The sequence below is a fragment of the Chiloscyllium plagiosum genome, chromosome 29 (assembly GCF_004010195.1).
Source record: "Chiloscyllium plagiosum isolate BGI_BamShark_2017 chromosome 29, ASM401019v2, whole genome shotgun sequence".
NCBI lineage: Eukaryota > Metazoa > Chordata > Chondrichthyes > Orectolobiformes > Hemiscylliidae > Chiloscyllium > Chiloscyllium plagiosum.
In genome coordinates this window covers 31,739,987-31,757,136 of record NC_057738.1, presented here as the reverse complement: position 1 = coordinate 31,757,136, position 17,150 = coordinate 31,739,987, and the positions used below count along the sequence as shown (strand labels likewise).

General features: G+C 41.1%; 1 protein-coding gene across 1 annotated transcript; it reads right to left on the bottom strand.

The window, feature by feature from the left end:
• Nucleotides 1-521: 521 nt before the first annotated feature.
• On the bottom strand, nt 522-8,448 carry LOC122564485 (C-C chemokine receptor type 3-like). The gene is made up of 2 exons (XM_043719436.1): nt 8,393-8,448; nt 522-1,810 (listed from the first exon to the last, which is right to left on the bottom strand). The coding sequence occupies exon 2, from the start codon at nt 1,771-1,773 to the stop codon at nt 676-678; it is 1,098 nt and encodes a 365-aa protein (XP_043575371.1). The 5' UTR covers nt 1,774-1,810; nt 8,393-8,448; the 3' UTR covers nt 522-675.
• Nucleotides 8,449-17,150: the final 8,702 nt, after the last annotated feature.

The window sequence follows — 17,150 nt, the reverse complement described above, 5'->3', positions numbered from 1 at the left end:
TTTAAGATGCTTCTTAAAACCCACCTCTTTGATCAAGCCTTTGGTAACCTATCTTGATATTTGCTGACTTGATTTGATGTTAAATTATAATTAATAGTCATGATTTGGAGGTGCTGGTGTTGGACTGGGGTGTACAAAGTTAAAAATGAAGGAGCAGTGCTCTGAAAACTAGTGCTTCCAAATAAGCCTGTGTTTATTTGGTGTTGTATGATTTTTAAAAATGATTAGTAGTGTACTTGCAAAATGCCTCAAACTTTGAAGATGCTTTATAAATGCATGCTGCCTTGTGAATGGTGCTGGATATATTCATGTTGCCCTGGTTGCTACTGTATGTTGTATTGGTTAGATTGGAATTAATCCACACTAGCTGAGAGTGTAGTGCTGGAAAAGCACAGCAGGTCAGGCAGCATCCGAGGAGCTGGAGAATTGATGTTTCTGGCATAAATCTTTCCCCAGGAATTCTGGCTCTATGCCTGAAACATCGATTCTCCTGCTCCTCAGATGCTGCCTGACCTGCTGTGTTTTTCCAGCACCACACTCTCGACTCTGCTCTCCAGCATCTGCAGTGCTCACTTTCTCCTAGTTAATCCACACCGTAAATGAATTGTTTGGATTTATCAATGGGCGCAAACAATTGAAATCTCTTGTTTCAATTTGCACTGGCCTATGAACAAGTTAAAGATATGTGTTAAATGTGGAAGAAGCATTGGAATAGTCAGTTGAACTGCTCAGATAATGGCTTCTGCGTCTGTGTCTCGGTGGCTTATGGATCCCCATCTGAGGAAAATACTTCCTGAGGATCAAAGTTAAATGGTTTCTGAACTTTGTCCCCACAAAAGCATAAAAGAAGGGGTTGAGACAACAGTGGCAATAAGCCAGGTCCCGGGAAATGTAAAACATGTAAGTCAAGTGGATGTTCATCTCACAGGTTTCGAACGCCGGGACTTTCAATGTTACCAAAGAGAACAGGAGGATGACCACATTGTAAGGTGTCCAGCACACAAAGAACACCACCACAATCCACAAGATAAGTTTCACTGTCTTGTGTTTCTTCTTGGCTTTGCATCTAATGACAGTGTTGAGAATTCTCCAATAACAGAACACAATAACAACAAAGGGGATGAAGAAGAACAAGATATTTTGCAGATAATAGCCCAACAGTTCCAATATTTGAGCACTCTCAGGTGGATAGTCACTGATACAGTACAGCCTGTTCTCCTCATGACCCACAATATCAGAGAAGATCATCTCAGGGACTGTTGCTGCCATACTAATTCCCCAAACGACTGAGCTGGCTGCTATGGCATAGGAGACCTTCCTGATTCTGACAGCAGGCAGAGGATGGACTACAATAAAATATCGATCGATGGTCATCAGTGTCAGCAACATGATCCCACTGTAGTAGCCAATGAAGAAAATTGAACTCATGATTTTGCACATGACCTTGCCAAAGATCCATCCTCTCGTGTGATCCACAGCCCAGAAAGGGAGCGAGAAGGTGAAGAGTAAATTGGAGGTGACCAGATTCAGAATGAAGATGTCCGTCACAGTCTTCAGCCTCTCATATCTCACCAGGACCCACAAAACTAGGGCATTCCCAGCCAGGCTGATAATAAAGGTGAGGCTGAACAAAACTGGTGTCAGAGTGGCTCCAAATGCATTGGGTTCATGATTCTCACATAAGTAAATTAATGCCGAATCATTTCCATAATCGTCATAGTAGCCATGATATTCATAGAAGTCAGTATGGATTTTAGGTTCTGCTGTTGACATAGCTGGACTTTTCAAGCACAGCTTTGTGTGATCGTTCCTGGATGAGAATGGAAAACAAGTCTGTTTGTGGAATTTTGTTTTCAATATCTGGAGCCCGAAGAAAAGAGTTATGTCCTACTAGCAGTTTTGACTGAATCACAGCTTCTTCAGCCTTCCTGGTTTTCCTTTGACCAGTTTTAGTTTCCCATCTGCACACAACCCCTGATTTCTGGGAATTATAATTCTAAGTATGTTCAAAATAACTTCCCTTCAGAAATGTTGAAACTGCTGAAACCCTATAACGTGAGACTTGCAAATTTTTTATTTTACACTTACTATGCAAAATGTATCCTTCCACTGGTGGGATCAGGAAATGAACCATATTTCTATCAACAAGTTAAAAAATGGATAGATAAGTTTTAGATAAACATCGCTTTTTAAATGAAAAATACAAAAGGAAACAATTTATAGTTTTATTTATCTTAAATCAATGGTGTTCAATGTTTGGGGTGACAAAACAATGGCACCATAACCTCCTTGTAATCAGGTCATTACAGCAGAAAATAAGCAGTCATCTTTATACTATAGACCATATGCCTGCATCTTTGTCTTGCTTAAAATGTTTTTACAAGCCACAGAAATTGAACCATACTTGCAGAATATATATTTCCTATCTTTTGGAGGTGCAGGTGTTGGACTGGGGTATACAAAGTTAAAACTCACACAACGCCAGGTTATGGTCCAACAGGTTTACTTGGAAGTACTAGCTTTCGGAGCGCTGCTCTTTCATCAGGTGTTGTGCCACTTCATGAAGGAGCAGTGCTCCAAAAGCTAGTGCTTCCAAATAAACCTGTTGGACTACAACCTGATATTGTGTGATTTTTAGCTTTCTTTCCTATCTGCTCTTACAACTGTCAAATACGATTGCTTCTGAAGTACTTAGTGACACTAACTGGAGATTATCCTTTCCACAAAGTATTTTTAAAATACTTGCCAAGTACCTTCACTTAACTTCCCTTCTTCCTATGTTATACTAACCCTTTACAAATACCTTTTTTTCAATCACAGTAAATACTTCCCCATCTGTCAGAGTTTACTAAGTTCCTTTGAAAGTTCATAAAGAAATATTTCCAAATATCCTCCTTTTAAAAGTGATTTGAAATAGCATATTCTGGTCTTGGCTAATACTTCATTTCTAAAATATAAATGCAAGCCTTGATCAAGAGCTTCCAATCTAAAACATTTTGTGAGTCAAATGCTAATTTATTTGTTAACTGTGCCTTCTTGAGCATGTGTAAACATTTAGTTAGGATTCCTCCATTCCAGAATACATAGAAATCCTTTCCAAGTGCCTTGTTCATCTAATGTACACAATTAAATACATATATAAACTTTAGCTTACTCCTAATATTGTAAAGTACATAGACAGAATCCACCAAGGATGGCATGATGGTTCAGTTGTTAGTATTGCTGCCTCACAGCACTAGGGACCCAGGCTCGATTCCACCCTCGGGTGACTGACTGTGTACAGTTAGCACATTCTCGCTGTGTCTTTGCGGATTTTCTCTGGGTACTCCGGTTTCCTCCCTCAATCCAAAGATGTGCAGGCTATGTAGATTAGCTGTGGGAAATGTAGGGATAGGATAGGGGGCTGGTTGCTCTTTGGAGGGTCAGGCTGAAGGAGTGAATGGCCATTCCACACTGTAGAGGTTTCTATGAACTGGCATTTCTCTAAATCACACACATACCTGGTACAATTGGCCAGTTGGCTTGCGTTATAAAATGCATGAACACACCTCACCATATTCCATCCTTTCTGAATGAGTATAGAGGCAATACCTGAACATTCCCTTCTAAAGAACATGTGCAAACATCAAACATGTTCCCCTCTAGCATGGTGCCTCAAAATATTTAAACTATCATACTTCCTAAAGGATAGATATAATGAAATATTGTATACATTTAACTCAGTGCATTTCTTTTGAAATACATAAGTAACTCCTTACAGGTATCATCCAACACAAGATGCATCTACAACCATTAACAAGTACTTTTCCTCTAAGATCTCTATGTACATCTTCTTAACTATCTACCAGTTATAAGGATAGAAGAAATCGGAAGAAGAGGTGGCCTTTTGGACCCATATGACTCACCCATTCTATAAGGTAGAGGAGGCAGCATTGAACTGGGGTGGACAAATTTAAAAAACATAAAACACCAGGTTATAATCGAACAGGTTATTGGAAGCACTAGCTTTTGGAGCATTGCTCCTTCATCAGGTAGCTGTGGAGCAGGACCATATACACAGAATTTAGAGCAAGTGATTTGATTAGCCTTCCTCCCAATCCATCCATAAGAACATGATCAAGGGGTGTAACGGTGCTGGTGCTTGTGCTCTGAGGTAGATTTCGGTGTCATTTGCATATGTAATCGTAAGCAAATACTTGGTTAGATGAGTTGACATAAATCAGGAAGCCTCCAATTCCACAACAAGTAAACATACAAAACCACACCTAAACTAATTGCCTTCATTTGATAACGGTGTCCAACAATTAATGTGACTTAAAAGAAGTTCTGGGATTTACATATGAATGAACCGGAACCTGCAACCCAATCCAAAAGGTGAAAGACTTAACAGCAATCTAGGTTTGTTCAATATATCATTTCAGTTGTATGACACTGTAATCTTTTGCTATAAATTCTATGTCTTATGGGCTTATTCGCCACAACCACCTGAGCAGCGCACCGAAATCTAGTGCTTCCAATTAAACCTGTTGGATTATAACCTGGTGTTGTGTGATTTTTAACTTGTCCATTCTATAAGAGCATGCTGATCTGCCCCAGACTGCAACTCTTCCTTTATGTCAGATCCTCATAGACCTCAACTCCCTGATTTTTCAAAAATCAATCCAACTCATTTTCAAATACTTTCAATGATCTAGCTTCCACAAGGCTCTATCTGGGACAGAGAATTTCAGACATTCACTATCATCATAGAGTCCTAGGGGTTCAGGTACATGAGGTTTTGAAGTTTGCATCACATAGAGATAGTTAAGGAACCATTTAGCATGTTTACCTTTATTTCTCAGAGCTTTGAGTAAAGGAGTTAAGATGTCACATTGAGGTTGTACAAAACGTTGGTCAGGCCTTTTCTGAAGTACTATGTCAATTTTGGTTGCCCTGTTGTAGGAGTAATATTATTAAGCTGGAGAGAGTTCAGAAGAGATTTACCATGATATTGCCAGGAATGGAGGGTTTGAGTTATAGAGTGAGGTTGGTTAGGCTGAGACATTTTTCACTGGAGCATAGGAAGTTGAGGGGTGACCTTATAGAGGTTTATACAATCATGTGGGGTATAGATAAGCTGAATGGCAGAGGTCTTTTCCCTAGGGTGGGGATTTCAAGACAAGGGGGCAGAATTAGGGTGAGAAGAGAGAGATTTTAAAAAGACAACAGGGGAAACATTTTACACAGAGAGTGGTTTGTGTGGGGAATGAACACCCAAAAGAAAAGGTGGATGCAGGAACAGTTGCAACATTTGGATAAGTACATGCATAGGAAAGGTTTGGAGGGATATAGGCCAAGTGCAGGCAGTGGGGACCAGTTTAATTTGGGAACTATGGTTGGTGAGGACTATTTGAACTGAAGGTCCTTGACATTTCAGGTTTAAATGAGTGTCCCTTTACTCTGTGATTATATCCCCTAGCTTGAAGCTCTTTCACTAGTGGAAATAACTCCTCAACCAAGGACCTGAGATTTTTTTTAGATTAGATCCCCTACAGTGTGGAAACAGGTCCTTCAGCCCAAAACGTCCACACTAACTCTCTGAAGAGTAACCCACCCAGACCCATTTCCCTCTGACTAATGCACCTAGCATGGCCAATTCACCTAACCTGCACATCTTTGAGTTCAACTCTATCCTGAGGTGACTGTCTGTGTGGAGTTTGCACATTCTCCCTGTGTCTGCGTGGCCTTCCTCTGGGTATTCTGGTTTCTTCTGACAAATTAAAGATGTGCAGGTTAAATGGATGGGACATGCTAAATTGCCCCGTAGTGTCTGGGATGTGCAGCCTAGGTGGGTTAGCCCTGGGAAATGCAGAGTTACAGGGGCAGGGTAGGGGTGTGGGTTTGGGTGGGATGTTCATCAGAGGGTCAGCATGGACTTAATGGGCTGAATGGTAAAAAGGTAAAACTCCCACAGCTACCTGCATTACACCTCTTCCCACTCTATCTCTTGCAAAAATGCTATCCCGTATTCCCAATTCCTCCGCCTCCGCCTCCGCCGTATCTGCTCCCAGGAGGACCAGTTCCACCACAGAACACACCAGATGGCCTCCTTCTTTAGAGACCCCAATTTCCCTTCCCACGTGGTTAAAGGTGCCCTCCAATGCATCTTGTCCACATCCCGCACCTCCGCCCTCAAACCCTACCCCTCCAACCGTAACAAGGACAGAACCCCCCTGGTGCTCCCCTTCCACCCTACCAACCTTCACATAAACCACATCACCCGAAGACATTTCTGCCACCTCCAAACGGACCCCACCACCAGTATATATTTCCCTCCCCACCCATTTCCGCAAAGTCCGTTCCGTACGTGACTACCTGGTCAGATCCACGCCCCCCCTACAACCCACCCTCCCTTCATGGCACCTTCCTCTGCCAACGCAGGAATTGCAAAACCTGCGCCCACACCGCCTCCCTCGCCTCCATCCAAGGCCCCAAAGGAGTCTTCCACATCCATCAAAAAGTTTTACCTGGACATCCACCAATGTCATTTATTGTATTCGTTACTCCTGATGCAGTCTATTCTACATTGGGGAGACTGGATGGCTCCTAGCAGAGCACTTTAGGGAACATCTCCGGGACACCCGCACCAATCAACCCCACCACCCTGTGGCCCAACATTTTAACTCCTCCTCCCACTCTGCCGAGGACATGCAGGTCCTGGTCTCCCTGACCTATCACCTTCATCCCCTCCCCCACTCACCTATTGTACTCTATGCTACTCTCTCCCCAGCCCCACCCTCCCCTAGCTTATCTCTCCACGCTTCAGGCTCTCTGCCTTTATTCCTGATGAAGGGCTTTTGCCCGAAACGTTGATTTTGCTGAAGCTCCTCGATGCTGCCTGAATTGCTGTGCTCTTCCAGCACCATTGATCCAGAATTGATGGGCTGAATGGCCTGTTTCCACACTGTAGGGATTCTATGAACACCTTAGAATCCTGCAGTTTCAACAAATGCGCCCCTCATTCTTTTAAACTCTAATGAGTAATGGCTCAACTTGATTAGCTGTCATTCATAAGTCAATTTCTTCACCTCAAGAATCAGCCTCATGAATGTCTTTTGAACAGCCTCCAATTCCCGGACACTTTTTCTTATCACAGGGAAACTAAATGGTATAGATTACTTCTGCTGTGTCCTTACTAACACCCTGAATGTTGTAACAATGCTTCCTTCTTTTTAAACTCACTCTAAAATTGTAAAAATTACATTTAAATTCGTATGCACCTGCGTGCAACCTTTGTGTCTCATGCACAAGCACACCCAGATCCCTTCGCACTGCACTCTCTTGGAGTCTCCCTTCATTTTAAATAATACCTTTCCTACCAAAGCACATGACTTCACACTTTCCTACATTTAACTCCATCTGTCAGATCCTTGACCACTCCGGCCTTATAGATTCCTCAGTCCTCATCAGAACATGTCCCCTCATCTATTTTTTTCTATCATCGGCAAATTTGGATACATTATACACTGCCCCTCTTTCAAGTTATTAATATAGATCATAAATAATTGAGGCATGAGAATCAATCCTTGTTGCACTCCACTAGTTATGCCTTTCCAACCTGAGAAAGATCCAAAAATCTCAACTCTTGTCTTCTGTGTGTTAACCAATCCTCAATCCACACTAATACATTTGCCCCAATATTGTGACCTTCTATCTTGAAAAATAACCTTTAATGTAACACCTTATCAAGGGCATTCTTGAAATTATTATAACATGTACATATCTACTTTGTTATGTGTTCTCACTTCCAAAGTCCATTGACAAACCTTGAAAATTATCTTCCCTTCTGATGCACTTGCATAAACCCTGCAATAATCCCCTATTTTAAAGAACCATTACAAACAGGATGACATTATCTTCCCTTCTAAATTATGTCTAGGAATCATTTTAAATGCCCTCTCAACTAATGCACACATAAACCCCTCCCCAAGTACTTTGTTTCATAAAATATATGGAAAACCTTGTCAGGTTCCTTCTATCATGAAGTAAATGAGCACATTTTTTAAGAATCTGAAAACATGGTTAATATATTGTCCCTCCCTCTAAAATCCTTGTACATATCTAAGCCTGGAGAGTCTTTTTCTCCTATAGTACATGCATAACTTGTGCAAAAACTATCTTTTTCAAAATACACAGACAAAAGTGTTGAAGATAGTCACTTCCTGTCAGATTCTTTACTTTAAGTATGCACATACAACTGACAGCAAATACCTCCTCTTGTACATTACATCTACAGCCCTGAATGATAGCCTTCTTCTAATTTAACACTTGTCCAATACATCATCTTCATAAATAGCAATGAAACCATATTAAATATAGCAATTTCTAAATTACATATGGTCAAATACCTTACCTCTTAAAACACAAACATTTTCAAGTATCTCTTCTTCTAGTCAGTGCACTTTCAATGTGAAACTTGCAAAGCATTCATTTTTCTTAGCTCAGCAAGATACAGCCCATCATCATAGAATGAGGAAATGACTAAAAGCTGGACAATTGTTAAAGAACAACCTTTGGTTTTCAGGCTGATGAGTTAAAAGAAATTCGAAATGGAAACATTTCCCTGCTTAATTTACGTATAAAGATAATTTACTCCAATGCTTATGTTAAACACTCCCAACTCAAATGTGCTACGGCATCTTCCTTACCTCATAAAATGAATTCATAAGATTGCAGTCAAGACTCCCACATAAACACTGTTAGAAAATTCCATCACCCATCTTATGCAGAAAGTGTTGCCATGACTTCCAGGTAGTAAAAACAGTTGGAGAAATTAAAATCAAATTTACAACATAAATCATAACGGTGAATAAAAATATTGTTTAAAATAGGGTGATAGGCAACACATTTATCATGTCAGGCCACCCCTCCAGATATTTTTTTAATCAACCTGTTCCGAGATGTTACTCTGAGTCATCTCTGGAGCTGATGAGTCTTGTAGCTGGGCTGCCTAGCCCAGGAGTAGAGATACTATCCTCAGGCCATCCCTCTATGAGTGCTCTCCACTATACCTCCACTTGTTACTTATTAGCGGTTTCTAATTGATATTGTTCACATTGATGAAATAGAACCATTTGGAGTCCCTATGTCAGCCATCTTGGTGTTTGTGCTGTCTGCTTGTGGGTCCAATGCAATGTTTGCATCCGTTTCTGGGCTTGGCAAAATGTATGTCAGGTGGCCATTTTTGTATCAAGTTGGAGCAGATGTCAAAGTTGTGCTCCCTGTATCTTTACTAGGGGTCAGGTGGTGCTTCTGTCATTCATCTCCAGTAATTTGTGATTGGTTTCCATGACAACTGCTTTTTTGCCAGCCGGTCAGTTTGGAATCTTGCGATCCCAAATAGCAAAGCAGGCGTTTCACACTCCAGCTTGGAGGAATGTGCTTGAGATAAGCTTTCGGATCTGAAAGCTATCGGTTTGCCATCTCACGTGATGAACACCCATAGCCTTTTCTCAAAAGCATCAACTTTCAGGATTGCCCTCTGCTTTGGCTCATAGAACTGCAGGATACCGGTTTCTGCATTTTTTGAGAAGCTCGAACATATGTGGGTGGTCCTCCTGCCATACATATGTTGCATTTTATTTTTGTTTTTGCAGAATTACATTTTATTTTGCTCAAAAACTGCATGAATCCATGTAAAATGCTGTAAAACTATACAGAGGATTTGTCAGTCTGACATAGCATTGGGATACAGACAGACTTCATTCACACCCATTGTTTAAAAAGCTGAGCTAACTTGAGAATGATGTGGAGATGCCGGTAGTGGACTGGGGTACACAAAGTTAAAAATCACACATCACCAGGTTGTAGTCCAACAGGTTTAATTGGAATGCTTCGGCCACAACCACCTGATGAAGGAGCAGTGCTCCAAAAGCTAGTGCTTCCAATTAAACATGTTGGACTACAACCTGGTGTTGTGTGATTTTTAACTTGAGACTGTAATTTAAAAGAAGCTCTGGGATTTACATATCAAAGAACAGAAACCAGCATATCTCATTATAAAAGATGAAAGTTTTAATCCAAGACTGTTTACTGAATCACATCTCCATGACACTGGACTCCTATGGCTATAAATTCCGTGAATACGATCTTATTCTCCACAACCACCTGATGAAGGAGCAGTGCTCTGAAGCTAATGCTTCCAAATAAACCTGTTGGACCATATCCCAATGTTGTGTGATTTTTAATTTTGTCCACCCCTATCCAACGCCAACACCTCCAAGTCATTTTTTTTTAGGAACTCTCTTTATGATGATGCTTTGTTGAGAAAGTTCAGAATCCTACATCCTCCAATTTGCCCTGGTCAGGGTAGATTCAGCCACTTCAATATAATTGATTGGACTTGCATTGACTAAATACTTCATGCTGTTGTACATGAGACACTCACAGTGAGCTACTGCAAGCAACGAGTGAAGGTTCTAACCATGCTTTTCTTTGGGTGTGCTCATGACTGCAATATCATCAGTGTTGCATATGTGACCAAAACACTTTCTACAATGCTGTCTATGTGTTGCTGGAACAGAACTTGATTGACAGACAAATTGAAAGGCAGTGTCTGCAAACAATCTCTTCCAAATTGTATTCTGACGGTAGATGCTTTCTGGGTTCCATTGTTACATGTGCTCATTCATTGTCATCATGGCTATCCCTCAAGATTGAGAATGATGGTCTTTGTTCTGTTAATCTATGTTTGGGCTCTCAGGTGGCTAATGAATCCATTCTTGGCTTCAAAAGTTCTTCCACATTCAAGGACGTAATGTATGTACCCATTACATCCATTAAAAACCCCCAAAGAACTGTAGATGCTGGAAATCAGAAACAAAAACAGAAAGTGCTGGAAACGCTCTGTAGGTTTTTACAGCAATTTCTGCTTTTGAGCCTTTGTATCGATGTTTGGCCCAAAGGTTGAGCAAGATTTAGCTCTCATGAATGTGGGTTTCAGTTCTGCAAGTGTTGGATTCTCATGTGCACTCTCTTGAGAGAGAGGCTTAAATATTTTGAATCTCGACAAATCCGAGTTGGGCCCTCTTTCTTTATGATGTATGTAAATGAACTATCTGTCCAATGAACAACATGGCAGAGTCTGTCACTGTGTTCCGTGTCTTCTGGCTCACAATTTGGTTTTCTTTGTATGTGAATGTTTCACATTTTGGGAGGGTCAATTAATGGAATTCCACTTTCTCTGAGGTACAATATAGAATCGTTACTGATTCTTGACTTTAGGAGTTTGTGATCGCATTTAGACAGTCGACAATTTGTAAATAGTTTTCTGATTATTGTTAAGAAGCAGCAGTTTTGATATGATAGTTAGATTTTATTTAATGTCCAAGGGGATAACTGGGGATGGTTCACTGATACCGCAGGGCATACAGACTGTTGTTGAAGAATGTTAAAGTGGTGGGTCAGCATCCTGCTCTCATGTGATGAGGTATTAGGTAACTCTCCCCACAGTTTTCTTCCTCTCCTTCAGGACTGGCTTCCACCTGCTCGGTGAAGATTGCTGTCTGGGGAAGCTCCCTTGTACCCTGAATCTACTCTATTCTTGATCCCTGAATGAATCAGGAATGGCGTGATGGCTCAATGGTTGGCACTGCTGCCTCACAGTGCCAGGGACCTGGGTTTGATTCCAGTTTCTGGTGATTGTCTGTGTGGGGTTTGCACGTTCTCACCATGTCTACGCGTGTTTCCCCTGGGTTGCTCTGGTTTCCTCCCACAGTTTGAAGATGTGCAAGTTAGGTGGTTGGCCATGATAAATTGCCCACAGCATCCAAGGGATATGCAGGCTAGGTGGATTAGCCATGGGAAAGGCAGAATTAGAGGGATAGGGTAGGGGTCTGGGTCTGGGTGGGATGTTCTTCAAAGGGTTGGTGTGGACTCGATGGGCCGAATGGCCTGCTTCCATGCTGTAGGGATTCTATGAATACTCCAGCATGGATTTGACCTGGCTCGGGTGTAGAATCTGGCTTTTGAACTGTCTTGGCCCCAGCGTTGTTACCCGAGCGTGGTTACCCGAGCGTGGTTACCCCAGTGTGGAATCGGCCTAGCCTTTCCAGGCTTCTCTCTGGTGTCTCCTGTCCTGCTCTCTCAGAGCCTGACATTTATTGTTGCCTCATATTTCAGGGGGGCAGGCTATTTACTCTGTGTTCATCAATCATCTGAACCCTTTTAAGCAATGGCCATTGTACAGACACTCATGACACTGGATGCTCATTATCCCCTTGCCTGTCCTAGTATGAGGGTAACTTTGCTATTCTTTCTAAGCTCATTTTCAAATAAATGACACACTGATGATAGGATGCGTTTGGCACCAGATGAATTGCTAATGCCCATCGTTGGGCAACGTGACCTCAATATTTTTGTAATTCTTGACTTTGTTTTCATATGCTAGAGTTTTGGAAAAGTGATGCTGTAATAGCTGTTAGAAAGAAATGTAATGCTAGATAGTAAATATTAGGGAACTTCAGTTTTTCAGGAACCTCAAAATGTAACAGTTTCCCCTTTTTGGCCGTTGGTCCAGCCCCAACATCACTGACCTAGATAGATTCGGGCCAACCATTGCCTTGGGTTCCAACATGGAATTGTTGGAATTCTCCTCTCTTCATTGGCTCATTTTTAGCTGGCTATATTACATTCAGTGATGGATTGTGGTTGGATAGAAAAGATTCTTCAGTTTACCCTTCATCTCAACCCATCTTGTGGATTTCTTAAGTATTTCCCTTCTTAGTTTCTGATTGTCCTGATCCAAAGTTCATTTTACTTTAGTTTTTACCTTCTCACCAATACCACTTTCATTGTTTTAAAGTCAGTTTCTCTGTGGATTATGAGCTTCATCAGTTGAACTATAATTTTGTGCTCTTCCAGGCCACAATAACCATTTTGTTAAGTAGATGTACATGTCTGAGGCCCATTCTTCAATGCAATTTCACCATGCATCTCCTCAAGTTAGTTATTTCAGTTGTAATAATTGTTTCTGCACACTTAAATAGGTATCCCAAGATCACGCCATGCACTCTTGACCTCCAGATGACCTTTTCAAAATACCTAAAATTGGTGGGGATGCATATGTATCCTCCCTGCCTGGTCCCAACATTCTGGTAATGGCCAAATCATCCAACTCAGCTCTTGTAGAAAATTCATAGGCAAAGGCTTACATATCTCCAAGAGAAAGCTGATATGATTTAATTTCATGAGTATTTTCCTTTCACTTGATATATTCCAAGTAACTATACCCCAAGAGAATAATTTCCATTTTCATATGGTGCATTGTCACTTTTTCCCTGTCACTGTTCATTAATTCTAAATGAGCCAATCCATCAATTACTATTCTATCTGATCCAGAAGCTTTGGAGAAACCTTGCTGTCCAGGTTATTTGTTTTTTTAAAAGCATATTTTCACAATACCTTTAAAACAGAAATCAAATATTATTGTGTGATTTCAAGCATTACCAAAATTCTGCCAAGATTCAAAAAAGCATACAATTCTCTCAAAAGTAATTTGCTAAGTTATACTTGACTTTTCTTTTTCTGAAAAGCTATCCCACATTTAAAATTGACAACAAAAGGCCTGAGCTTTTCGTTTTTGTTCAGCCTCAGGAGTGCAATTGGGCTGATAGGCTTCATCAGTTGTCATTAATTTCTTCCCAAATAAACTTTCCCCTTTTATTTGATGCACATTAAAACCAACATGATTCGGAGATGCCGGTGTTGGACTGGGGTGTACAAAGTTAAAAATCACACAACACCAGGTTATAGTCCAACAGGTTTAATTGGAAGCACACTAGCTTTCGGAGCGACGCTCCTTCATCAGGTGATTTGTGGACACCTGAAGCACAATCACCTGATGACGGAGCGTCACTCCGAAAGCTAGTGTGCTTCCAATTAAACCTGTTGGACTATAACCTGGTGTTGTGTGATTTTTAACTTAAAACCAACAAGACTGTCTCCGTTGGCTCTTGTTTCAAAATAAAATTAAAAATGTAATTGTATTTACCCCCCTAAACTGAATTTCTCATGTGTACTTAAATTTTAAGTAATTTTCTCAATTACGATTTCAGGAAAAAAAAATTCTGCCATCTGCTATCAGTAAATTAATGATGTAACCTTTCTTTATTTCCAAGCGGTCCTTTTGAAACTTTTTCATAGATGTTGAGGCAATCAACTATTTCAAACACTACAGACCTCCCAGAAACCAGCAGGAGATAGACAGAATATGTGGACAGATTTTGGAAAGATGTAAAAACATCAGGGCTGTTGTAGTGAGTGACTTTAACTTCCCCTGTATTGACTGGGATTCACTTCATGCTAGGGGCTTGGATGGGGCAGAATTTGTAAAGACCATTCAGGAGGTTTCCTGACACAGTATTCAAATAGTCCAACCAGGCAAGGGATTAAACTGGACCTGGTTTGGGGAAATGAGCCCGGCCAGGTGACTGAAGTTTCAGTGGGGGAGCACTTCGTGAGTAGTGACCATAATACTGTGAATTTTAAGATACTCATGGATAGGGATAACAGCAATCCTCGGGTGAAGGTGTTAAACTGGGGGAAAGCGAACTACAACAATATTAGGAGAAAGTGAGGACTGCAGATGCTGGGGATCAGAGCTTAACAACATTAGACAGGAACTGGAGAATTTTGATTGGAGGTGCCTGTTTGAGGGAAAATCCACATTGGACATGTGGGAGTATTTCAAACGTTAGTTGATAAGAGTTCAGGAGCAGCATGTTCCTGCAAGAATGAAGAGTCGGTATGGCAGGTTACGTGAACCTTGAATGACCAGGGATGTTATGATCAAAAGGAAAAGGAAGCATACATAAGAGCTAGGAGGATGGGAACTGACAAAGCCCTTAAGGTATATAAGAAAAGTAGAAAGGAATTTAAACAAGACGTTAGGATTGCTAAAAGGGGTCATGATAGGTCATTAGCAAGCAGGATTAAGGAGAATCACATATATATGTTTATACATATATAGAAAGCATGAAGGTAGTCAGGGAAAGTGTTGGCTCACTCAAGCTCTAAGAAAAGAATTGATGTGTCGAGCCAGAGGAAGGAGTTGAGGTCCTAAACGAATACTTTGTGTCAATATTCACCGAAAAGAAGGAATTGGTGCAGGATGATCTCTGGTAAGAGATTGTCGAATTTCGAGGCAAAGTTGCTATTGGGTGTTGAGTGTCTTAAAAAGTACTCGGGTAGATAAATCCTTGAGTCCTGATGGGCTGTATCCCAGAATATTGTGCGAGGCAAGAGAACAAATTGCTGGAGCGTTGACAGACATCTTTGTATCCTTGTTGGCCACAAGTGAAGTCCCAGAGGACTGGAGAATAGCCAATGTAGTACCATTATTTACGAAGGGTAACAAGGATACTCTGGGAAATTACAGGCCTGTGAGTCTCATGTTGGTAGTAGGGAAATTATTGGAAACGATTCTCAGAGACCAGATCTATGGAAGCAAGTGGATTTACCAGTAATAGACAGCATAGTTTTGTGCTGGGGGGGTCATGCCTCACTAATTTGATTGAGTTTTTTGAGAAGGTGCCAAAGTTGTAGATGAGGGAAAAACAGTTGATATTGGATTTCCGTAAAGCCTTTGACAAGGTCCCTTATGGCAGATTGGTACAAAAGATTAAGTCACGCGGTATTGGGGTAAGCTGGCAAGAAGGATACAGAACTGGCTTAGTCATAGGAGATAGTGGTGGAAGGATGATTTTCAGAATCGAGGTCAGTGATCAGTAGTGTTTACAGAGATCAGTGCTGGGATTTTTACTGTTTGTGGTCCACGTAAATGATTTGGAAGAAAATGTAGTTGGTCTAATTAGTAGATTTGTGGACGATACAAAGATTGGTGGAGTTGCGCACAGTGAGGAGGATTGTCAGAGAATACAGCAGGATATAGATCAGTCAGAGGCATGGGCAGAAAAATGGCAGGTGAAGTGTAATCCGAACAAATGTGAGGTGATGCATTTTGGAAGTACAAGGACAGGTGGAAATTATACTATGAATGGCAGAACCCCTAGGAGTATATATGCAGAGGGATCTGGGTGTGCAAGTCCACAGCTCACTGACAGTTCAGGTGGATAAGGGAGTAAAAAAGGCCTATGGCAGGCTTGTCTTCATTGGAAGGGGCATTGAGTATAAGGATAGGCAAGTTATGCTGCAAATTTATAGGACTTTAGCTGAGCCACACTTTGAATATTGTGTACCGTTCTGGTCACCACACTACCAGAAAGATGTGGATGCTTTGGAGAGGGTACAGAAAAGGTTTACCAGGATGTTGCCTGATATGGGGGATTTTAGCAATGAAGAAAAGTTGGATAGACTGGGTTTGTTTTCACTGGAATGCAGGAGGTTGAGAATGACTTAATGCAAATTTATAAGATTGTGAATGGCATGGATAGAGAGGAAACAATGAGGCTTTTTCCAGGGTGGGGGAGCCAATTACTAGGGGACACAGGTTCAAGATGTGGGGGGCACATTTTTATAAGAGATGGGTGAGGGAAATTTTTCTCACAAAGGGTGGTGTGTCCCTGGCCCATTGAGTCCACACCAACCCTCTGAAGAACATCCCACACAGACCCACTCTTCTACCCTATCCCTGTAACCTTGCTTTTCTTATGGATAATCCACCTAGCTTGCACATCCCTGGATACTAATGGACGATTTAGCATGGTCAATCCACCTAACCTACACATCTTTGGACTGTGGAATATACCAGAGCAGACACAGGGAGGGTGTGCAAACTCGACACAGACAGTCACCACAATTCTTTCACCACAGCGCTTTCATCAGAGAGAGATGACTAGTGATGGTTTAACCTTTCCTGTTACGGGGACATTTCATTTGTAATTGTAACAAAGTATTCAGTGTGCTGTCTGCTGTCTGATTCTTAATTTGTTTTCGTCTGAACTATGTGTGCCTTCAGCACTACACTTAGAACTTTTTTTTTATATTCTGTTAAAAGTTGCTGTTATCCCAATTGCAGCCCATTGTTTAAATTTGCACATTTTTGTTTCCTTTGAATTGAACTTGATTGAATTGAATTTATTGTCACGTATATTGAGGCACATTGAAAACCTTTGTCTTATGAGCAATACAGGCAGATTACGCAGTTAAGTAGC